Consider the following 25,474-nt stretch of genomic DNA (forward strand, 5'->3'; position numbering starts at 1 on the left):
TACATGTATACAATAATATCACTCTTTGAAGTGCATCATGACTGTGATAGTAGACATATAACGTTACCCTTGTTATCACCCCCCCCCACACACACACACACACACAATATTGCGAATGTATCACAACGCAATGGACAAAGCTGAATTCACGACTGTGATTTGTACGTTTTCATATGTTACTATGGCCGAATAAAAACAATTCTATATAGAATCAAAAAGTTGTGACGGCATTTCTATCAATGGAGCACTTGAGATTAAATATGTACATGTAGTACACACGTTTGTAAATCACGAACCACACATATTTTTATCTAAATAATGAGATCATGGTAGATATGATCTACATATGCCCCGAGGCGTCCTACCCTTCTTGCCACACCCGGTCAACGAACCTTGCTGTACATGTAGTTGCATAATATTACGCAATTTCAATTCATGCAACTTCACACATTCAGTTATTACGTACCTTCGCCTTTAAAAGTTATGTTTTTGGTAGCGTTTATTTGTTTGTTTGTTTGTTTGTTTGTTTGGATACATGTATGTTTGAATGGAAATGGCACGATGACTCAAGAATCGATGGCTCTGCACATTGTACGTCAACAAAATGAAAATCTGATCCTGTACTTGCCCGGTTACTATAGTTGATTGGCACACACTTCAGTAAGATACAAGCTTCATAAAGTCAATGAACGCAAAATGAAAGTTGAGAAACGGAATTGTCAAGTTCTACTTCTGTGTTCATAATATTCCGTATATTATTCACATGGGCTGTGCGTAAAATAACAGGAATAACTGTGCCTTCAATGTAAGAAGTTCTATGATATCATCAAGTTCTCATAGAAACTTAAACTTAACTTTAATACATTTGAACTACTTGATGACCGCTGATGACCGGACAACCTGCAGACCCACCAAGTTATGAACGTAGCTGCCGGGAATATACCATTACCATTCTGGGGACCACCCGAGTTCACGGGTTTAATCAACCGTGTAATGATGATGACGATTCAGACAAGTATAGATTACAATGATGATATTTATGTTCCGGCTATTGTCCCAGAGTAACCGGGCAAGTACAGGTCACAACACTGAAAAATCAGTGGTGTGGAAAGTTCTATTTCTGTCTGAGTTTAATTAAGCGTGTATATGAATTAATGAAGTATGTGCCTTTGCCCTGGAGTAACCGGGCAAGTACAAGATTAACTTTGCTGACGTACAGAGCCACCCAATACTGAACAATTGCTCGCCAGGTTTACGTGAGAAACTTGCTGGAAGTTTATGTACAGTTTTACAGAACCCAAGTCTACATTCTACATGTATTCTACATTCTACATGTATTGCTGGCTTTAATATCGGGCTAAGGCTTCTTTTGTTCCATATACATGTATGTTATTCCCATGTAGCTATAGATTTGCGTAAGCTACAGGAATAATGCCTTAGCTGTATGTATAGTTCATTGTCAGGCCTTCTCGTAGAAACTTACTTTTGAACTACTTGATGACAGCTAATGACCTGGCAAGTACAAACCTACTGACCCGCTCAGTCATGAAAGTATTACGTAGTTGCCGGGAATACCACCACCGTTCATGGGCCACCCGAGTTCGTGGGTTTAATCAACTGTGTAATCATGATGACGACTTAGACAAGTATAGATTTCAATGATGATATTTATGTTCCGGCTATTGTCCCAGAGTAACCGGGCAAGTACAGGTCACAACACTGAAAAATCAGTGGTGTGGAAAGTTCTATTTCTGTCTGAGTTTAATTAAGCGTGTATGTTAATTAATGATGTATGTGCCTTTGCCCTAGAGTAACCGGGCAAGTACAAGATAACTATAGTACCTTTGCTGACGCAAAGAGCCACCCAACACTGAACAATGGTGTAGAAATTAAATGCCATTTCTGTCTGAGTTGAATGAATTGTCCATTGTCCGTTAGTAACCGGGCATGTACAAGACTGACGTAAAGTCTTACCCAGTACTGAATTCGAACGTACAACTTGCCATTTCTGTTAGTGAAATTTGCTAGCATTTACTTGTACAGTTTTACAGAACCAAAAACTGTACGGTAGACGGCAACTTTAATAGTGTCGTATTTGCGGAGATTAGAATTTCGCAAATATTATCTGCACTGATTGGTCAACTTATTTCATTCCACCAACCAGCATCGACGTCATGAACTTGGCACCTTAGTTGCAGTTGTGATGTATTCCGCTAAGTGGCGCCCTTATAGCAGGTGAATGAATGAGAGGTACGTCCATACAACTGGCCTGGTTTCCGAGTCCTACATCTCTCTATTGGTGGAGAGGATGTAGGACTCGGGAGTCATAATAGGTTTGGTAACCGGGCTACGATACAACAGCTCAATGGTAACAATGGTACAACAGCTCAATGATAACAATGGTACAACACCTCAATGGTAACAATGGTACAACAGCTCAATGGTAACAATGGTACAACAGATCAATGGTAACAATGGTACAACAGATCAATGGTAACAATGGTACAACAGATCAATGGTAACAATGGTACAACAGCTCAATGGTAACAATGGTACAACAGATCAATGGTAACAATGGTACAACAGCTCAATGGTACATGGTCATATTTGTGATGCAGGTTTCTCCGGTGGAGACGAATATTTTTAGATATACCTTATGCTAAACATGATTTAATCAGCAGCATCATTAATCTAATAAAAAACAATTTTCTAAGTTATGATGGAGCAACAAGTAATTGTTTTTTACACGCTGCTTCAGTGGGTTTTTGCCTGAGTCGTGCCTGGAATGGTCTCTAATCGACTAGAAAGAGTATAAATTGGCCAATTAGACAGGATAACATGCCAGGGGATTTTATCAATACTAGTAGTACATTTTCCTGGCAGTTTGCAATAGTGAATGTAACTGAGCGATTAAAGCGAGTGAGTATTTTGTAAAAATAATATTAATTAGAAGATGCATAATTAATAAAGAAAAACTAAAATTGTTGGCGGAGCTATGATATCCCTAATTTGCAGTTTTCTTTCCTTTCTTTTTCTTTCTTTATTTTTTCGAACCCCGCAAAGTCTTCACGAGTAAAAGCGCAGCTGCTCTGAAGAAAGTGTCAGGGTTCCCAAAATTACTTCTGAGCCAGCTAGAAGCTGCCAACCGCACACACAAAAAATCGTTACCATGGCATGTTCTGAACGTATGGAAATAAATTTGGTGCTTTCCTTTAAGTTAACCAAAAGTTTCGCTGCAGTACCAAAGAAATTCGCGCTATTTTAATAGCAATTCAAACGCCCTGGTCCCGACCATTTTAGCCTGTAAACACAAGATCTTTGTTCGGCGCTCTCAAAGAGCTGCCATCCCTAAATTAGGAAGCTAGCGAAAAGCTAGGTACAGCCAAGAAGATTAAATACAAGCCTCCTTAGTTCAGTCTGGCTAACAATTTCCAACTCGGCATGTTATTGAACTATTTGCAGATAGTGACAGGTTCCAGTCACGTGACCCGAAGTACCCAATCAGAGAGCCCCTTATTAATATTCAGACTACACTCAGTGACTTGACACTACAGAACAGGCATGGACGTCGTGCGTATTTGACGCTTTTCTGACGATTTCTGGGCGTTTTCATGACCAACAGACTTCCACAAATCAGCAGAAGCTTTGTAAGTAGTCATTCTGACAGAGGAAACGTGTCTAATCCTTGCTTTGACGTGGTAGGTCGATTTTTTGGATACAGAGGACACCAAAAACCGACCTGTAGGGCGCCTGTTGTTTTGGTAAATAAAAAAGGGGAGGGGGCTTTTGTTTTTGTGGTGGCTGCTGGCTTCGTGTCGCGTTTACAACTAATGTACTAAAGCTAATATTTGTCCTTAATCACAAATCTCTAGATTTATTTGTACCTGATCTGTATTCCATGTGGTTGTATGCAATGTTGTTGTACGTGTTATACGTGGCCATGTGAAAATTATAAATGGCAGCTAGCTGAAGCCACTTTACAGGTCCTAAACGCTTCCGTGCGTTCAGGACAATTGCGACCTCCCTTCTACTGTCCTAGCTTCACAAAAAGCTTCATGTGGACACACAGACATGTCGGCAGTTGTCTGTAACGTTGCCATTATACGACGCACCTTCCAGAATGCACACAGGACATTATGGCATGTCAACAACACTGATTGAGTGCTCAGTATTTTAAAACTGCCACGTCTTTGGCCGCAAGGTTTAGGTACTAGTACGGTAACGTTAAATGGAGAACTACATTTGTAGAGGAACAAACGACGTAGGACTTATGCATAGACAACAGAAGCATAGATAGTCACAGTAATACTAACCTCGATAATTACATTTGTATATGAAGGAGGGAGTTCTGTACGTTATGTTTGTTTCTTTACCTCTGTAGCTATTACATGGTAATATTGTCAGCAGAATGTCAATCTACTAGTTCTACCACCAACTCTATATCCTGTCCCTACCCTCACCAACTACGGATACATATTTAATTCAATGAAAGACGACAGGCCAGAAATCCCACAGGTCTGCATATTCAGGACAGGTTGGAGCTGTGCAGGTGTTTCTGATGTCTACCTGCACCTAACCTGCACTGGTCCATGTACTCAGGGTATATATATGATATAACGTTACATGTAACGTTAACAGTTACTAGTAGGTGCATGTGGCTTTTAAAATTTTATTTGCTGCTTTGACTGTCACCACCTTATGAAGTATAAAAGAACTACTACTAATTGCAATGGTTTCTGAACTGTTTTAACTTTTAATATTCTACGATCCATACTATCCCTAAGTCTGAGTGAATCATACAGGTAAAATTTGTCTGGTGTAGGTAATTTCCAACAGGTATGCAGCCTGGAAAAAGTATTTCAAGCCTTGCAAGCAAGCAAACATACAAACAGATGCTTTAAAAAAATCAAACCTCTCAATCTGTACAACTAAGGTACACCCACTCACTATCCAGTTTATCTGATGTTCCCCATCATCCAAGGGTTACACAGTACCCGAATTCTGAAATACATGTAACAGTAAAGACTAAACTTTAACTGCCAATACTAGAAGTATGGATTGGGACCCAAATTTTTATTGTGGTGTTGGCTTTTCAAGTTTAGTCTTTATTTCATAAAGTTGTACCAACACAGATGAACTTTCATGCTAAGTACCTGAATTTGTCTCTGTCCAGGTGTAGACGATACAACCATGGCTAACCAGATAACGTTAGCGCAGATCTTTGACGAGGAGTTGTCTCAGGATGACATCCCTGTGCCTCCTGAGCTAGCCGCAGGAGACTGCCTGGTGTGTGGTGACAAGGCCTCGGGCTTTCACTATGGAGTCTACAGCTGTGAGGGCTGCAAGGGTGAGTACTCGAAAAAACAAGAAATCGATAGATCAACAAGCGATCTTGTAACTTAATCTCCAAGCAGATGTTTTGGTGGCTGCAAAAGACAGGCCAGGCCAAATTAGCCAGGCAGTATCTATTAGTCAGATTAGCCAGACATGTATACATTCAATTTGGCTAATGCGTTGGATACTCCCATGGCCAATGCATACTGCCTTGCCACCGTATGATCTGATTTGAGATTACCTGTAACTCTCAGAAGTATGTAAAAGGTTGTGAATAGTTTCATCAGGTTAGTCTACATGTAACTTCCTGTCAGTATCCCAGACTTGCCTAAGCTTGTGAAAATAACCACGACAGAAACACGACAGAAGCAAACACACAAACAGACACACCAGAAACATAACCTTCAAATGTTAAAATGAAATAAAATCATAGCTAAATTTTATTTCTATATCAGATAGATGATGAAACAAGGAAGCAAGACTTCACTTGAATATTTCAGGACTTGTCAATGAGTTGTGATGATGCTAACGACATTATCCTTGCACGTTTGCAGGTTTTTTCCGTCGCAGTGTGACGCGAGGTCACGTGAAGGCCTGTAGATGGGGGAACCAGTGCAGTATGGACCTGTACACCAGGAGGAGATGTCCTGAGTGTCGACTCAGGTCATGTAAGGCCGCCGGGATGAGGCCTGATTGTAAGAATTTTCTTTCATTTGTTTGCATTACCTCCATCAGGAGGTTATATTTTGGGTAGTGTGTGTGTGTGTGTGTGTACCCTCCTGTCCATCTGTGATTGTGAGCACAATAACTTAAGAATGCCTGGGTGGATTGTCTTGATATTTGGTATGCAGGTAGGGCTTGATAGGACCTCAAAACTATTAGATATTGGGCTCCCTATAGCTAGTGGCTCGTCACATGCAGCAGAGTTTTGTATCTTTCGATATCATTGTTATACATACTATGTTTCCCATAACCATATGAAACTTTCTGTACTGTTGCCCCCATGTATAACCCAGTGTTGTTTGCTTAATACTTGTCAGCTGTGACATGTTTTTGCAAATAATGGCATTAAGTTGTATTACCGGTATCTATTCTTAAAAAGCTGTTACATGATCCAGTAATGGTACCTCTACCGGTACTTCCAGTAGTACATGTTCTATTCAAGCAATCGCTGTTTTTGTGAACTTGAAGACAAATTATTGGTAGGCAAATCAGCCAACTGTCTTCTGGTTTCTGCCTACCACTTGCTGGCCTTGACATTATGACGATCGCTCATATTTGGGACATACAGGTTAGTTGCTCTTTTCCTCCTACCAATGGACACAACAAAATACACAGCTTTTATTAATAAAAGGTCTGACTGTGTTCCAGGTCTGCTGACCCAGGCTCAGTGTCGGTCAAAGTTGCTGTGGAGAAAACACATAGCGCCAAAACCTGCAAAGTCCAAACCTGCGGCCCCGTCGAGCACCACGTGTAGCCAGGAATCACCAACCATGCCCAGCCCCGACCAGAGCGGCGTGCCTGAAGTTCCTTACAAAGACAATCTCTTGCCACTGGCTGCTGCCATGGAAACAGAGGTCCGCACAAGGAGCAGCTCCATGTCTTCGTCAGACGATGCTCTCAGACAGGTGTCCTCGCCCGAGAGCACGCAGTCTACAATCGTTGGGGAGGCTACGACCTCCTCAGTGGATTCAGCGGTGATTAAATCGGGGTCTCCCGGTAGCGTTGACGTATTACCCTTCGTGGCTGTACTGGACGCTGAAGTAGAAGTGGGGTCGAGTAGCGCCACGTCACTCGACACCATCACAGACGTTAAACCAATCATCGTACCGAAGACGGAGAACGAGACTGCGGTGCCTCCTGGAGAGTGTAAAAAAGCCGAGTTCGAGCACGAGTTTGCCCAGACCTTGCTGTCTCTCCACTCCGGTGTCGGCTCCTCCAAGGGGAAGCAGGCGGGTTCCATCCCCAGGTATACAAATATTTTCTGAGACTTAAGTATGTAAAGAAGATAAAACGTGTACTTCTACACAGCATACTCTTGACATTTAAGTGTCATAAAAGTAAGAAAATCTTTGTGATAGTTGTAGTATTTTTCTTTAGAAATGCAACATATTACATGTAGTGTTTACTGATATAATTCTACTTTTATCTATTCTACTTTATATGGTGCATCCAAAAACAAGTTTGCACCAATGCACCTACTGGTATTCCCAAAACTCACTGTCACCAAGTACAGTAGGGGCATTGTCAATAGATAGCTTTAAACAATGTCTAGAGCTAGAAGTTCAAGGGTTCGGTGTAACAAGTCGATCAGTGTAATATAGCCAGCTGCCGCCGCGCCGCGTGCCTGCGGAGCTGGTGTGTTACGCCGAAAGGCGGTTATACCGGCTATACAGATACAGATACAGAAAATTGAATTCCAAGCCCTGACTTGAACCGGTACTCACCCCTATCCACAGCACTTGTTTCCCAGAGGACCTGTCGCAGGTTGCGCGGATGGAGCACCTGTTTGTGCGGCCTGGTATCATACAGGAGTTGGAGAAGGGGCACCAGGTCCTGATCCAGGCCATCCTGGGGTACTGGAAGCAGAACATCGAGCCGGAACGCAAACACGCCATAGCAATGTGGGAGGTGGGTACTTGTACATGTAATGCTTCACCGGTCTCTGTGTGTGTCTGTAGTGTGCAATGTAAATGTGATAACTCAAGAAAGCTTAGATGATTGTCCTGAAAGTTCGTCTGTGTTGGTAGTTACATATTTAAAACACAGGGGTATACCAGATATCATTGACCCAATGTTAACGTCACACTTTGGAGATGCCACACATATCAACCAATAGTTCATGCAGTTTATAAACCTGCCATTTCTGACAACTCTCCAGTGTCACTGATGACGAAAGATAGTGGATGCTACCTGAAACGTCTGGCCATGTCCAAAAATTATCCAGTTGTTTGAGTAACTGTTTTTTGCCATGTTAACAATTGGTCTGACCAAAGTTCTCTTCTGGTATTTTTAATAACTTCAGGACACAGAAGCCTGTGAGACCCTGCAGGAGAAGCAGCTTCGGTACGTGGAACACGGGAACAAGTTTGTGGAGCGGTACATCTCCTTCTGCCGCACACTGCACGGATTCAACAATCTACACGTCGAGGACCAGATCAACGTGGTCAAGGCAAGTCACGCAGCGTTTGTTTATTTCTGAAAATAGTTTCATCAGGTTGGTATATATAGTATAGGATATAGGAGGTTTCTTTTACACAACCAATATTGTCTCTTACCTTGCTTATGTTTCAGTGTAAAAAAAACACTGTACAGTGTATCCAATGTTTGTTTATTTCATCACAACATGGCTGGGTTGCCCTAGCCTTCATCCAGCTTTCCTCCAGGGGTACGGATTGTATTAAAGGTTACAGGGAACAGTATCTAGATCAGACCTTGCATCAATAGCAGAAACATCTGTGAATCAGTCAGATTTGCACTGAGGAAGGTGACAGACGGTCACCAAAATATCAGCTGAATAAACCTCTGGGTTGTGTAAAAAGAGTCTCTTTATTCAGTGACTTACCAGTTGCTTGATGAAACTATTCACCTATGTTCACAACCTCTTGTTTAACAAGAGCTTACATTTCGATGACAGTCTATCCTCTTCATTAAGGCAATTATGACTGGTTCCATGTGTACTGAAGAGCCGCCAGCCAAGCTTCAGTGCACAATATCATATCATAATTACATGTACCCTAATGAAGATGACATTCAACGAAACACCCAGTCTTGTTAAACAAGTCGTTGTGAATAAAGAACATTTCTATTAAAATTTTGCAATAGTTTTTTTGTTTCATATCTTACTGCTGTTTGTAGATGAGCCACATACTAGTACTTAATGGAAATGTGAAATTTTCAGGGTTCCATCTTTGAGAATTTCATCATGCGTGGACCGGTCTTCTGTAAAGAAACGGGTTTGGACGTCAACATTGCACAGCACCTCACAACGATGAGTAAGTTGGAATAATACTCAGAACATGTAATTACATGTACACAATGTACTTGAATTAAGTTTGACATTCCAGCTGGCTCCACACAGTAGGAAAAGAGCTCACCAGACATGTCTGAGAGCTCTTAAATTTAGTCTAAAGGACATTTTGAGCATCCTGGCAGCCAGCGTTCTCTTGTTTACAGCACGATTTTTAGAGATAAGGATGTTGATGTGAAGGGTATTTAAAGGTGAAAAATATGCTTGACTCTAGTGGAAGTGCAGTGACATTCTGGCAAGCCACAACTTCAGCTGAAGATCATTGACAGTGTTACACTGTCTCAAGTGCTATCGCATATACCATGCTCTTTAAGGCCTTTCAGCATAGAGACAGAAAGATTTTGAGGGATAAAAACACAGTTGATCAACAACCCATTGCCCCTACAGCCTCAAAAAGGACTACAAGACTTAGTCTGTGTAATGCAAACTCTGCCGTCCGTGGCTTTAGTGGCCCTTCCCTGTGATTTAATCAGGCTATATGAGACTTAACCTTTCCCTTACCATTCCTGTCCCGTTGCAGTGTACACGCAGGAGTTCACAGACCGAGTGATGAAGTGGTGTGAGGGGATGTGGAAGTTAAACGTAGACCCCATCACTGTGCACCTGCTGTGCTGCTGTGTCATCCTCTCTCCAGGTCTGTACAGGGGTCTGTTTGTTTGTTTGTTTGTTTGAACCATTCTTTATTCATGAGAAGCTCGAATCAGCTTGCAGGTTGCTTTTCATTTAGGAGGAAAGAGGTAATTAACAGTCAGACAAAATAGATGGAAAAGATAAGTTACATCATTTAAAGTCCTAACAAATCTATATGAATACATGTACATGTATGTTTCATTCAGGGTCTGTTCTGCTATAACAAGAAATCAATGATGAATTGTTTAGCGAATGTCTTGTTTTATTCATTGCATTGCATTTTTCCACTAGGAATTGTCTGATTAAGTGTCTATTAGAATAAACTATCCACTTCTCATTTCACTGTGTCATCTATTGAAAGCTGTCTTGTGTGGGCATAATATTACTGATCATCCATAGATATACCAGTATCAAGATACATCATTGTCATACTTTGTCATATTTTGTCACCTAAAATAACCAAGAATGCTTTTTATTCATCTAAACCTTTTTGATAATGAATCATTTTGACAATCTAAAAGCAATTGTAAATCTCCCACTCTTTCAGACCGTGCTAATGTGAGAGGAGGAGAAATCCTTGAGAAGGCGCAAGAGAAGTACATCGAGTGTCTGCAGGCCTACTGTAAGGTGGCTTACCCCGACGAGCCGCTCATGTTCCCTCGGCTCATGGGCAAGCTGACGGAAGTACGGGAAATCGGAGGGTCCTGTGAGAAACACCTGCGGCCGGAGTGTGCAAGCATGATCCAGGCACAGCCACTGGTCTCCGAAATCTGGCAGAAAGACTAGAAAAACTAGTTATAGAAAGGCTCTGTTAATTCTCACACAAATACATTCATATATATTTTCAGACAGGAGTCTAAATCCCTCCTGCTATAAAATTACAACATGATGTAACCCAACACTAGTTACCATGGTGATAGACATCTGGTTCAGGTTATTGACCGTATTTGTGTGGAGAAGAAGAAGAAAAAGAGGAAACAGAGCAAAAACAATATGTTTTCCTTTGGTAGACATAACAAAGAAAAGAAAAGGGAAACTAGAAAGGGAGCATTTCCAAAGCAGATGCATAATGTTTACCTACACATGGTCTAGCCTGACAAACCTCTGCTTCATTTATTCTTACTGAAAAACACTCTTGATGTATGGTGACACAAGTCAACTCTGTCCTACAACTTGCAACATAATGTTGCCAGTCGGTTACCATGGTGAGTGGTGACAGGTCGCCTGTTCCAGGTCATTGACCTCATATGTTTGGAACTGAAGAAGAAACAGAGCAAAAGACAAATTATAAACATAATAATAATGATAAATACAAACAGACCCTTAGACCACATTTGATAAGGTCCTTCAAGGACATGGTCTTTGCAGCTTTGGTTGAAATTGTGTGGAAGAAATGTACAGTATGCAATCATGTATTACTAAATTGAATCTCTGTGGCCAGTCTTCAAGAAGATTTCCATATAAAACTGTCCATACTTAAGACATGGGACACTAAGGTGCAGTGTTTCCTCTATCTGAATATCGTGTTTGTATTTTGGAAGCTATTTTTTTCAAAGCCTTCCTGTATCTAGTCAAACATATCATAAAGTATTGTTACATAACTGTCACATATACACATAGATGTATCCATATACAATGTATCTATATTTGTCAATTATGAAGTTTTTAAAACTTCTTCTTTTTGTGCTTTTGCTCTGTAATATTGTTGGGATTGGATAGAATGTTACATACTAGTAAACAATGGAAAAAGTTTTATGTGACAGCCTGGTTACTAAACCTATTATAGTGCTGAGGCTCTTGTGCAATGGACAAAAGAGAATCCAAGTCAGCAGGTAAAATAGGTTTAGTAACCAGCCTAAAGGTACAAGGGAGTTGTGAGAGGGGGAATATGGTGGTGGGTCTTTTGTTTGTTGTTAACTGTATCATATATCATATGTGACTGTACAGCTCTAGAACCAAGGGTTTTGGTATACATGTACAGAGAGAGAGAGAGAGAGACAGAATATAAGCAAATGTTTCATTTTGGGCAAGAGAGCCATCATAATCCAAAAGTTTTGCCAGGTGACCAACATGGGTCAGTTTAAAAATGACAAATTGTGTGAAAATAAATAGAGGTGCACTGAGCTTTAAGAAATGAAGCACTTCAAAGTTGTAAATATTTTCTCGGTAAATATGGGGCTGTTGACTAAAGAAGACTATATGAATATATGAGAAGGGACATTTTTTGGCAAATTGTGCATAGACATTGAATTGTGTAACTACCCGTACAGTTGTCGAAGCGGCTGGAAAGAGTAGAAATTGACCAAATACACAGATAACATACCAGGGGAGTTAATGTTAGTCCACTAAAGGAGTACAGAGAAGCCATTGCTGTACTCCTTTAGTGGACTAACTCCCCTGGCATGTTATCTGCCTGTTTGGTCAATTTTTATTCTTGCCAGCCGCCTCTGAAGCCTGTTAGAGGCTTCAGTTGTGATATGTATAACGATTTGGCAAAGGATTACTGTATGAAAGTATGTATGATAAAAGTAGAAACCTGTGAAGTACTGTAAAGCACAGACCGGTCTGGAACACTCGTATTGAATGTCACCGCAGCCTTTATATAGCTCTGTACCATGTTGGTACGTACATGTGGGATATGGATCCAAGTTGGCTGCCAGACATGTGAAGATATATACATATGTATGAAATTGCACAGACAATCAAGGAAACAGCGGCCATTTTCAAGTACCCCCTTAATTTGCAAGGGGCAACGAGCTGGCAAATTCAAGGGAAACGATCATATGATTCAGAAAATTTCCTACAATTGATGACTTCAAAGAAATTTTGTGATACCTGACCTTGATCATAGGCTTTGGAAAATTTCTTATACTAGTAATTGATGACTTCGAAGAAATTTTGTGATATCCTAACCTTAACCTGCTACCTTAAACTCTGTTAACAAAACATATTTCTTGACACACAGCTTAATTCAGCAGGGAGAAGGTTAACCTGACAATATGGCTGCTGCTAGACTATTCCATAGTCTTGTGACTCACTGTAATATGATAGCGACCTATGTATATTGGTACTGTAATATTTTTCTGTCAAAGGCTCTATCGAGAGCTATCTTCAATGAACAATACTGCAAATGCAAAACTTTGCAGTGGTTTTGTTTTTGCAATTTTTGTCGCAAAATCTGATTACATTGTGCAAAAGGTGTTTTGTGATTCTACTGACTGTACGTGCTACAAAATTTTCCCTACCAAAATAAAACCACTACAAAGGAAAATACATTTACAGTACTAGTGTTTTGTGAGGTGGCTATAGCTGGTGATTTGTACTATAACACTATGTCTATGGCTCTACATTCAACTAGTTAAATATATATTCACCTTTGTACAAGTTGCCCTTTTCAAACAGCTTTGCACTTCGAAGTATAAAACACGAAATGTATGACATTTTGTTGTTGTAATTAATTGTGACGCTAATTCTGATCTGAAGTGGTAACGTTGCCAGTACATGCATATGGTGCAGTCATACATTTGTACAATCACCTGTCATACAAATTATTCCTGTTGATTATAATTACCCTTCTTGTCAAACAGAATTAATATTGCTTTCATGGATAAAAGATTAGTCTGGCTGCCATCCGTTTTGTAATGGGGCTCCTTGCACTCACTATTTTGTGATGTTAACATATGAAGCATATCCTTGCCAGTGTTATGGTTTGCCGAAGTATTATATTAAAGTACATGTATAATACACCATTTTGGCAAAAAATAATTACCTTTTCTGGAAAGTTGACTCTGTGTCTGTTTTTTTTTTCTGTTAGACTATTAAACATTTAACATATGCTCATTAACGTTACATGTATTTTGGTTAGATGAAAAACTTTCATATTCAAAGCGAGACACAAATTAAAAAGTTCCACGACCTTATAGCTTTGCTAAATGATGTTGACTTAACATTTAAGGATGACATATCATATCATAAAGGTTTGTATTAATATATACATTTCATAAGTTGATGATACCCAAATATCACAAGTTGGCCAAGACTGCTGTAGCATTTTCTTATCTATTAAGCACCTGAGCCCTGTCAGATTTGCATAATTTATGTTGAATGAAATTCACAAATTCCCTTCATTGGCCACGATATGATTGGAATAGAGCATATTCGCATTGTCTGGTAACCAAGCTACATGTAATATATAACCCCATTGTGTATACCCTGGTGCATACTGTACAGTATTTGTGTCAACGTACCACAGGTCAATCGACTAGTCCATATGAAATTGCGGGGAGGGACAGACTTAAACTTTATCATAATGCCTACATATTCCTAAAATAACACTTACTTTTTATGTAATTTTGTAATATCATTCTGTCTAATAGCAATAAATGATATCATTATTATTTTTTCGTCTTAATAGAGCCAAATATGTCCAGGTCCCCTATCGCTATCGTAATGGAATCGCCCCAATACCTTCCAGTCTAAAAAAGACGTTTAGTTTGCGCTCATCTGGGCAATTTTACTCCTGATGTTACGCATTTTAAGAAGTTCTAAAGCTTCTGGGAGGGCTTCCACCTACCTCAGTCTTCAGGTAACTGACTTGTGTAACTTCTGTCCTTTGGAAATCTTATATTTCCGACTCTGAAGCTTTAAAGACTCTGTTAAGGTAGTTAACGTTACTCAACGTAAAATGATGGTCACACAAACCCAAGAAAGTTTAGCCCTCTTTTGGTCTACTGCCTATGACCAAGGAGGTTTTAGTTGGTTAGAAGGAACCATACACAGATTTTAGAAAGTGTGTGTGGATTTACCGTACATTTTGGGGCGCAAGCAACGCCAGATCATGTTGAACGTGCAGTGAAAATTTTATATAATTTGTAACGTTAACGTTAAACGTGCACATGTCCACGTAAGCCACAACACAGCTGTGTATAGTAATTTGCTCTTCAAGTAGAGGTTGGTGGGTAAGATTCTAATATGCCGCTACCCCCACGACAGAAAAAAGTGGCACATTTTAAATGTACAATAAAGGTATTTAAAAGGTAACAATCTTCCCCACCAACCTCTGCTTTGAGAGTAGCATGGCGGTTTATCTCCAAGCAGATCCTACGGTGACACGACATTGAGGTAAATTATCTCCAAGCAGATCATACGGTGGCAAGGCAGTATCCATTGGCCAGAGGAGTGTCTGTTAGCTTGATGTACACTCCTCTGGCCAAAGGATACTGCCTTGCCACTGTATGATCTGCTTGGAGATTACCTTGAGACTTTGATGATCACACAGTAACTCTGAGTCTGAAGTGTGATGTCAGCAACTTTAAACATCTAGCTAAAGTACCAACACAGATGAACTTTCATGATAGTATGCCCTATATATATTCAAAACAATTTATGTATTTAGTGCCATGAATGAGCCAGTGCCAGTGTCGTCCATTTTTGCGGAGGGAGGGTCGGGGCAGGATGAGAAGAGTGATGCAACACAACAAGACCTGACTACGGGAGACTGTCTGGTGTGTGGTGACAAGGCTTCAGGCTTTCACTACGGGGTCTACAGCTGTGAGGGCTGCAAGGGTGAGTCTTATACATGTAGTAAATACAGTATGGATCAGGTGTGGTGGCAGGTGCAGGAAACAGGAAGTCGACAATTGATTTGTTAGCGGTATTAGTCGTTAAACAATAAAATGATAATAACTGACAGTGAAAACTGATAATTACCGTGGAAAAATCAGGAACAGTACTCAATAGATGGCCCCCATTTCAGATGCTATTACATGACAAGTTGTACTGTAATGAATTTGTGGGTCCCTAGAAGGTTATAACATATTAAATTTCAAGAGTGCATTCATTGGAAATGACTGCAACAAAATAGAAGTCTACAAAATAGACTGGGCACACACAGACTTCCTTCTTGAAAACTCTATCAAGTTATTCATCCTATTGAATTGTACATACATGTAAATTTGTTTGAAAAATTCCCCCTGTTGATTTTGATTCCTTTCCTTCTGCAGGATTTTTCCGTCGCAGTGTGACGCGAGGTCACGTGAAGGCCTGTAGATGGGGGAACCAGTGCAGTATGGACCTGTACACCAGGAGGAGATGTCCTGAGTGTCGACTCAGGTCATGTAAGGCCGCCGGGATGAGGCCTGACTGTAAGACTTGATATACTTTTTTCTTGCATACATGCACTGGTGCAGGCAACACTGAAAATTACCTGCACCAGACAAGTTTTACTGGCACTAATCAGAATTTAGGAAGTATGGATCACATGTAAATTACTAAAATCTGTTCAGAATTCAAAATCACTGTCACTGATATATATGTATTTTAGACTTCGTTCAACATGTAGGTGGTACCAGTCAATACACAATAAAAATCAACATACACCTATACAAACTTGAAGTACACAGACCATTGCAGGCAGACATCAGAAATACCCACACAGCTCCAATTTTACTTGCACTAACCTGCGTATTCCCTGGGTACATGGACCAGTGCAGGTTAGGTGCAGGTAGACATCACAAACACCTGCACAGCCCCCAATTTACCTGCACTTTACCTTCATATGTAGGTGGTATTTTTGGATGTTTGTTTGTTTGTTTTTTCATAGTAAAACTCTTTGTTACAGGTCTGCTCACCCAGGCGCAGCGCAGATCAAAAACCCTGTGGCGGCAGCGGCAGGTGTCGAACCCCGCCAAACCCGAGTCTGCAGTGTCCTCGACCAATCAGGATCTAGCACCAGTACCCTCGCCTAATCAGAGCGGAGTTCCCGACCAGCCGTGCCAGCTAGACCGACCGTCGGTCGATGCTTCCGAAATAGCGAGCCTGCTACGCTCTTCCCGTCCTACAACCGTTACGCGGTCTTCCCAGGATGTGATGAAGAAGTTAGACCCTGTAAGTCATACAGATCTGTATACCATTTGCAAATAATACTTTATGTGCATCTATATGTGAAGGTCTTTAAGCTGTGATGGAATTGTTATTAGATGTTTATAAAAATGATTTATTTTATAGTACATTGTATTAGTGTAAATGCCACCATTGTCTTTTAGAAAGTATTGTAATTAAATCCACAATTTTCTATGTGATTGTAATGTTCTATGTGTGGGACACAACAACAGCGAAAGCTGCCTGTGCCTCACGCGTACGTGTAATGTATTGTGGCAATTTCAATAAGTCAATCAAATCAATTTAGCAAAATGGCTGAGAGTGATTTTAACCTGAATAAACCATTCATTCATTCACAGGATGACACACTGTCGCTTCAGCAGGGAGCGACACCAGTCCTCTGTGACTCTTCCTCCTCTTCAACGTTTTTCGACGAAGTCGTGTCCGTGTTCATTGACGTCACGCAGGACAACATCCAGTACTCCCGCTCCGAGTCCACGGGCAGCGAGGACATGCTCTCCTTCTTCGCTCTCCTGGCGAACGGCTCGGAGCTTCTGACGGAGCCGATTTCGCTGGACACCATTCCTTCCGTGCCCCCAAGTCCAGCCAGCGCAGTCGATGTCGACGTTACGGACGCCCCCGTACAGGAGGACAGCAGGACTGAACACGCCCAAACCCTTCTCTCCCTTCAAACCGGTGTGAACCTTGTCGCTCCCCCTCCTACCAATAATCTCTCAGCGTTGCTGAAATCTACAGGGTCTTTGGCCAACCAGAAGCCAGCTTCCTCCAATGAGATGACTGATGGCCAGGTTCCTCCGATGAGATGGAGTGTGGATGACAGTTCGGGGGTGTCCATAGTCCCTGCAAAGCCTGATGTACCTACAGATGAGGTACCTGCAGTAGCCCCAGGGACTAGCAGTGCCGGGTGTACCATGTCCAAACTCTTCATCAGACCACATGTGATGGAGCAGCTTTCTCCTGACCACCAGGCCATCATTTCTGACATTCTAGCCTACCTCAAGGAGGCTACTGAGGTCGGCCGCAGGCATACCTGGAAGCTGTACAAGGTATGTTTGTATGTAGCGTACATGTATATTATTACTAGTGTGGATGAAGGTTAGACAACCAGGAAATGATATACACAAAGTTGTTACTCAAGCAACGTTTTGAAAACTCACAGTTCTATCCAGCTCCTTGAGTAACCTTGTGTACCTCAGTTTTGTGAGATACCTACATTAAGTTGCATCTCTGCCAAGATGATTTTGTGTTAATCAGCATTGTTTAGTAATTTGTAATCAGAATTTGATCAAATTGTTGTGAGTTAGTCTTCATCTTATATAGTTTTGGGGCCTAAATAGTTGTAGGGAGAAGTGATATTTAAGTTTGAATTGTGAAATACAATACATGTAAGTCTTGATGTCACAATCTCTGCTAGTAGAGTCCTGTTCACAGCTCAGAAATTGTATTGCTGGGTGCATATACACTTCTGTGCACCCAAAATTGGCCATGAAAATGACAAACATTCTCAGCAAATCTCCTTTTTTTTTCCATATATAGGAGGCCCTGGCCTGTAAGACCCTGTATGAGAAGCGTATGTTGTGTGTGCAGAGCGGCACCGTCACAGTACAGAAGTACATCGCCTTCAGCAAGTCTCTGCAAGGCTTCACCGACCTCCCTCTGGAAGACCAGGTGGCTGCTGTCAAGGTGAGGTGCCTGGTTTATATTATATAACACTAAAGGAATTAGTACTACGTATGTTGTAGAATGTAGCACCACGTAGACTCTCATCATTGTATCTTATTTTTCATACATGTTGTTTTTATTTGCAATTAGCCCCCGGGCATGTATTTGCAATAAACTTTCTATTAACTGTGCTCAACATACTGTTTTCTACATAATATACCTACACATACTAATTTACTTTTTAATTTACTTTTGCCGCTATTTTATTTTCACTTTGTAGGTTGTGACACTGTCAATACAGCTTATGAAAATCCACCTACATGCCCCCCTACATTTGTATATGTACACCTACATTTGCATATGCAAACCCAGTACATGGACCAGTACAGGTGAGGTGCAGGTAGACATCAGAAATACCTGCACAGCTCCAATTTTACCTGCACTAACCTGCATATACCCAGTACATGGACCAGTGCAGGTTAGGTGCAGGTAGACATCAGAAATACCTGCACAGCTCCAATTTTACCTGCACTAACCTGCATATACCCAGTACATGGACCAGTACAGGTTAGGTGCAGGTAGACATCAGAAATGCCTGCACAGCTCCAATTATACCTGCACTAACCTGTATATATGTATATATTTTGAGCCCTGGCTGTGTACAACATCAATAACTAACACAATGAAATGTTTTGTTCGAAGGGTTCTCTGTTCGAGTGCTTCGTCATGCGAGTTCCGGTCTTCCTGAAGGAGTGTGGACTGGACATCGGAGTCTTGGAACGGCTGGTAGCACCAGGCAAGTACTCAAACTGTCTTCTTACTTTAACTCATGGGAGAGAAGCATTTTTTGGGGGCTAGCTTGTAGAGTGGCTAGACAAGTGGGTACCACTCTGAGAGGTTACGGGTTTGATTACCGCCAAATTTCCAGGCATTCCTGGCAAGACCTTGTATCCTTGGGAATTTAGGCACTTTACACTACTTTCTAAACTCCAACCAGGTGTAAAATGAGTACCTGACTTCAATAGGGCAGGTAGAAGGAAGTGAAAGGATAGGGGTGGGCTCCACCTTCCAATACTGTGCCTAACACACAGTGGATCAACATCCCACACCCCCTCATCATCATCATCATCGGTCGACTATATTGGTCGGGGTTATACCACCCTTTACGAGGTGACATACCCTTTCGTTAGCTTAATACAAAACAGGGTTTAACCAGGCCACACCCCCTGTGGCCTCAAAAAGGCTATGGATCTGCCTTTACCTCATCCTTACCTGTATTTTCCTATGTCCATCTGTACAGTTCACACGGCGGAGTTCATGGCGGTGCTGAAGGCGTGGTATGAGGGGATGTGGAGGCTGAATGTGGACTCCATCACCGTACACCTGCTGCTGTGTGCTGTGGTGCTGTCTCCAGGTCAGCTCTGACCCTTCTATTGTGTTAACTTGTCAATAAATACACAGTAAAAAGAATTTTACAATTTGATCATCACAAAAATTAAACTGTTCTCCAACTCAAGATGACTTGACTAAGAATTTTTTACGAATCACTCGGTCTTCATTAGCTTTCTGACCCGAGTGTTGTTGTTGTAAGATATGTGACTTTTACCCACATGTGTTGTCTGTGTTGGTAGTTACATGTTTGAAGTTAAAACTTTTGTTTCAACACAAAGAATTGTTCTCACCTAGAGCTTTTGACCAGTCACACACTGTCTAGTCTTCTGCAATAGAGACCCCAGTGAGACTTGTCACGTGGCTTCTCTGAAGTGTGACGTTAAACACTGGGTCAAAGGTATGTCGTCAAATACACTTCAGAGAAGCCACGTGACGCTAGTCTCACCGAGTCAGTCTATTGAAGAACATGTGTAAAGTGTAGATTAGGGTATCGTTGTCTGCAATTGCTTTGTGAAGACCATATGAAGCGTAGATTAGAGTGTGCAATTGTTTTTCACAAGAATAACGTCGTTCGCTGTGTCCACACACAGACCGTCCGAACATCAGGTCGCGCGGTGTGCTGGAGAAGGCTCAGGAGCGGTACGTGGGGTGTCTGCAGGCGTACTGCCGCGTGGCGTACGCAGACCAGCCGGCCATGTTCCCCCGCCTCCTCAGCAAGCTGACCGAGGTGAGTGAAGTATGAGTGAGTGAGTGTGAGTGAGTGAGTGAGTGAGTGTGTGAGTGAGTGAGTGAGTGAGTGAGTGAGTGAGTGAGTGAGGAGTGAGTGAGTGAGTGAGTGAGTGAGTGAGTGAACAATTGTTTTTGCTCAGTTTCTTCTTTTTCTCCAAACACATAAGGTCAATGACCTGGACCAGAAATCTGTCACCATGGTAACTGGTGCTGTAGCAGACACATGTACATGAGGTGTTGGGTTACATAATGTAGCTGGGAAGAGCTGGAGGTGCTGGTCACCATATACATGTACTAGTAGTATATGAACGTGTTAGAGTAAGAATAAACAGAGCAGTGGTTTGTTAGGCTAGACCATGTCAAGGTGAACATTTGCAAATGTTACCTTTCTACTCTAGGCAACATTAGGCACAAGACAATGATTGTTCTTTGTTGAAGTTTTGGGAGGCTTATGTTTAATGCAGTATTACCCTTCCTAGGTGCGCAGTGTGGGGCGAGCCTGTGAGAGGAGCCTGCTGACTGAGGTCGGACCCATGGTGAAGGAAAACCCACTCGCCTCGGAAATCTGCAGCGCAGATTAGTCATACTGTAATTCACAATTTTCTCACTGTACTTTTACGTTCTCGGTTTTCACTGTCACTAGGTCTGTACTGCAAACTTCTCATTACCGGGAACAGATAATTTGCCCCCACTTCTCCTAGGATTTGGTGTTTGACATGGTGTTACATGTACTACCGTACTAGTATATCAAACAAAATTGAGATAATGGAAAAGAATGTCAGGCTGGCTAGAGGAACACTAGTACTGCCTAAATGGTACAAATGTACCAGTACAATGTGACAAAGACGTGTTGTCTTCAATGATGACAGAAGCACAATGTTAACAAAGGTTTCCACATAGAAAGTTTACTTGTAGACCAAGTACATGTAGAATATGTTTACTTGTAGATAGACCAAGTAGGGTATAGGTGTGATCTTATGCAGAGAACCCATGTTTTTGATGGGATCTCAAATCAAAGATGGTGCTGATTTCATCTGATTTCATTCCCCTAAAATGCAGTGCTTCCAATTTCTTATCTTTGTGATAAGAATTATGCATTATGCAGTAACAAAGTAAGTCAGCAAGTTATATACATGTACTTGAATGTAAATCTATTCAGCTATTGTACCAATACATTCATGTTCATGATTTAGGCATACTATCATGATATGATATTTTGTATTTTAAATGACGTTTGCAGTACTGTGATGTGAACCAAGCGGCTGCTACTAATTTTTGCCCAAGTCTTAATTTCCACACTATCCAGTAGCAAAACTGTCCATATTGGGCAATAGATAATGGATCCCATGTTACCCTGTACACATGTGTTACACAATCTCTCATTGTCAGGGTCGAAAATATGTCCAATAGGAGCTCAGCATTCTCTGTCACCATGGAAACCAGTCATCACAGCATCCAACACTATGGGATGGTAACAGACAGTTCTCAGTTTGACAATGATTGTTCCATGTTAACAAATACATATCCATAAATCATACATTATGAAATAAAGACTAAGCTTTAACTTCCAACACTAACTAACAAAGTATTGGGATTGGAAGTTAAAGCTTAGTCTTTATCTTATAATGAGTTGTACCAACACAGATGAACATGAAGATGCTAAGATAAATCATACATGCTGACGTCATCAAGCTTCTACAAAAATGATTGTGTCAAAGACCCAATGCATGTACATGTAACGTTACATTATACATGTACACATAAGATGGTTGAAGAACTCAAAGATTTGAATTTTTTGTAAATTATACACAGTAGATGTTGAAAGAAAAAAATTATACAAACATTGAATTCTGTATAGTCTACAGAAACAGTTAAAAATCATTCAAGTGTGAACATCTTTTGAAAGAAACGTGATACAAACATTGATCTCTGTATAGTCTACAGAAACAAGTAAAACTCAGAATTCCATACAAATGTGAAAATCTTTTCAATAAACTGTTGTTCTGATACAGTTGTAATTTAAGTATCAACTGTTGAATCCATGTCAAGATTTTATTCTTTGCTATGCTGTTCAACTATACATACATAACTACACATTATTAAGTTATTATTATTCAAGAAGCCACATGTTACACAGGCTAAAATCGCTCAATTTATGACTTGCCATGCTGATAATTATTAGCATGTCGGCAGAAAACAAGTAGCTAGCTGCTGCCTCTGCGAAATCTGGACGTTTAGTTGGTCAACGTTGCATCAGAACTTTGCCCATTGCAGACGATATCTTTTCCAACACAATTTTAAAGCTATAGACAGGATGTCATTCTTAAATACGTGACTTTAAACAACGTTAACTGTATCTATGTTATGTATTCTGTCCGACCCTCACCTTTTCTCTCATGACCTCAATGAAAAGCGACCTGGCAGGCCGGTTTGAGCTTTTCATGAATAAAGAAAGTTTTAACTTTCTTTATTCATGAAAAAAACGTTCAAACAACGAACAAGGAAAGTATGCCTTGAGGATAAAGGCCGATAAAAAAAGAACCGTATTAGACGATTTATTGCATCAAAAGCACAGAACGATTTCGTACGGATGTGACGTAAGTAGGAAAATAATTACAGCTGGGAGCTACGCCGAGTTACAGGTTATGTAAAATATTTGTTTGACCTATTTGAAGCAAGGTTAGATTTATCGATACTACCTAGGACTACCAAGGACGTTATAATGTCCTTTATACTACAAATGAGACATCGCCATGCAGGTTGTTTCAAAAGATACCAAAGATGCGGACTCATGTGCATACGTAAGAAGCATTGCGACCGTCTATCCAAATCACAGCTTGTGTTTTTTTAATGAGAAACTGTGTTATGAAAGAAAGAAAGTTCGTTGTCCTTTTTATCAGCAAGCAAATTGCCCATACAAACAGTCCTGTGAATATGCTTTGTAGGAATTTCGTGGTAATACTAAGTATTCCATGTCCTGGTTAAGGCGAACTGACCTATTACTTTGATTGATCATCAATGAATCCATCATGACACAAGAGAGCATTTGCTGTTGCAGAAGAATAGACAGGGCACCCCACGCACTGACGTGACTTAGTGATAATTGCAACTTTACGCATATTGTACCTGGTAGCTCCTTTCACTTCGATTGAATTCACTAGGAGTAGAAGATGATGTTTTGCGGAAGAAAGGCGTATGTAGGCCTAATGTAGGCGTATTTTTTCGTACGCCTTTTGTCAGGGAAGCGACAGAGAGAGCGTACTGAATTAATGCTAAACGGTGCACATCTTTAGTTTTTGGAAGTGCGCGGTAAAAAAAAGTGACGAAGAGTGAAGAGAATTGAGGCTTGAATTCACATAAGTTTCTCATAATCTGCTGCGAAATTATATCTAATACTGACATGGCTGAAAATTGTAAGAGTGTTTCTTTTTCAAATCCCGGGATGCTCTTTCCTATATAATCTTGAATTTCAGACTACTGTTTTTTTCCCAATGAAAAAAAAAAACGTGACAAACAATATTGACGTTACAGACTTTATTGTCACAAATTCCCACAAGAATGTACAGCATTTACATGCACAGAATGTTTTTCATTTCACACAACAGTCTAGATAGATACGGATTCGCTTTTTAATACACTGGAGTGTTCACTGCCTGATTTTTGCCCTAGGTTACAATGTATTTTCCCAGCCTTTTCCTGTTACAGTAATACTTTCGGACCACAGGTAGCGAAAACGCAAACATCATCGGATCGACGGAAGAAGCGCACTTCGTCCAAGTTATTATTATTAAAGAAGTCACATGTTACACAGGCTAAAATCGCTCAATATATGACTTGCTATGATGATAATTATTAGCATGTTAGCAGGACAGAGCTAACTTATCCCTCTTCGAAATCCGGATTTTTCACAGTTTTCGTTTTAGTTTCAGTTTATTTCGCACTTTAAAACAAAATGTAACAATACAAATACATGAAAATATAAATGAAATGTAACAATGCAGGGAGGCCGGAAGCATAAAATGCTTATGAGAAGGCCTCCCTTTATAACGTGATTAACAATTCAAATAAATCGGATAAATAAGAAATAACTTAGGTAACGGGTGTTTAATTTGTCAACGTTGCATCAGAACTTTGCCCGTTGCAGACGATAGCTTTTCCCACACAATTTGAAAGCTAATAGACAGGATGTCATTCTTAAATACGTGACTTTAAACAACGTTAACTGTATCTATGTTATGTATTTTGTCCGACCGGACCCTCGCCTTTTCTCTCATGACCTCAATGAAAAGCGACCTGCAGTCCGGTTTGAGCTTTTCATGAATAAAGAAAGTTTTAACTTTCTTTATTCATGAAAAAAACGTTCAAACAACGAACAAGCAAAGTATGCCTTGAGGATAAAGGCCGATAAAAAAAGAACCGTATTAGACGATTTATTGCATCAAAAGCACAGAACGATTTCGTACGGATGTGACGTTAGTAGGAAAATAATTACAGCTGGGAGCTACGCCGATTTACAGGTTATGTAAAATATTTGTTTGACCTATTTGAAGCAAGGTTAGATTTATCGATACTACCCAGGACTACCAATGACGTTATAATGTCCTTTATACTACAAATGAGACATCGCCATGCAGGTTGTTTCAAAAGATACCAAAGATGCGGACTCATGTGCATACGTAAGAAGCATTGCGACCGTCTATCCAAATCACAGCTTGTGTTTTTTTTAACGAGAAACTGTGTTATGAAAGAAAGAAAGTTCGTTGTCCTTTTTATCAGCAAGCAAATTGCCCATACAAA

The 25,474-nt window shown here is 40.6% G+C and overlaps 1 protein-coding gene across 1 annotated transcript; it reads left to right on the forward strand.

The window, feature by feature from the left end:
• The first annotated feature begins 3,503 nt into the window (after positions 1-3,503).
• On the forward strand, positions 3,504-21,362 carry LOC109471373. The gene is made up of 18 exons (XM_019770661.1): positions 3,504-3,647; positions 5,174-5,347; positions 5,889-6,029; positions 6,706-7,303; positions 7,794-7,965; positions 8,360-8,506; positions 9,236-9,329; positions 9,885-9,998; positions 10,542-10,779; positions 15,390-15,559; positions 15,997-16,137; positions 16,614-16,879; positions 17,233-17,940; positions 18,431-18,577; positions 19,259-19,352; positions 19,857-19,970; positions 20,539-20,675; positions 21,157-21,362. The coding sequence occupies exons 2-18, from the start codon at positions 5,191-5,193 to the stop codon at positions 21,256-21,258; spliced, it is 3,540 nt and encodes a 1,179-aa protein (XP_019626220.1). The 5' UTR covers positions 3,504-3,647; positions 5,174-5,190; the 3' UTR covers positions 21,259-21,362.
• Positions 21,363-25,474: the final 4,112 nt, after the last annotated feature.

Source organism: Branchiostoma belcheri, unplaced genomic scaffold, assembly GCF_001625305.1.
Source record: "Branchiostoma belcheri isolate BF01 breed outbred unplaced genomic scaffold, Haploidv18h27 scaffold25, whole genome shotgun sequence".
NCBI lineage: Eukaryota > Metazoa > Chordata > Leptocardii > Amphioxiformes > Branchiostomatidae > Branchiostoma > Branchiostoma belcheri.

Coding starts and splice junctions, on each gene's coding strand:
- LOC109471373 (XM_019770661.1), top strand. CDS start 5,191: ATGGCTAACCAGATAACGTTAGCGCAGATCTTTGACGAGGAGTTGTCT. Junction 5,348..5,888: donor CAGCTGTGAGGGCTGCAAGG/GTGAGTACTCGA, acceptor GCACGTTTGCAG/GTTTTTTCCGTCGCAGTGTG. Junction 20,676..21,156: donor TCCTCAGCAAGCTGACCGAG/GTGAGTGAAGTA, acceptor TACCCTTCCTAG/GTGCGCAGTGTGGGGCGAGC.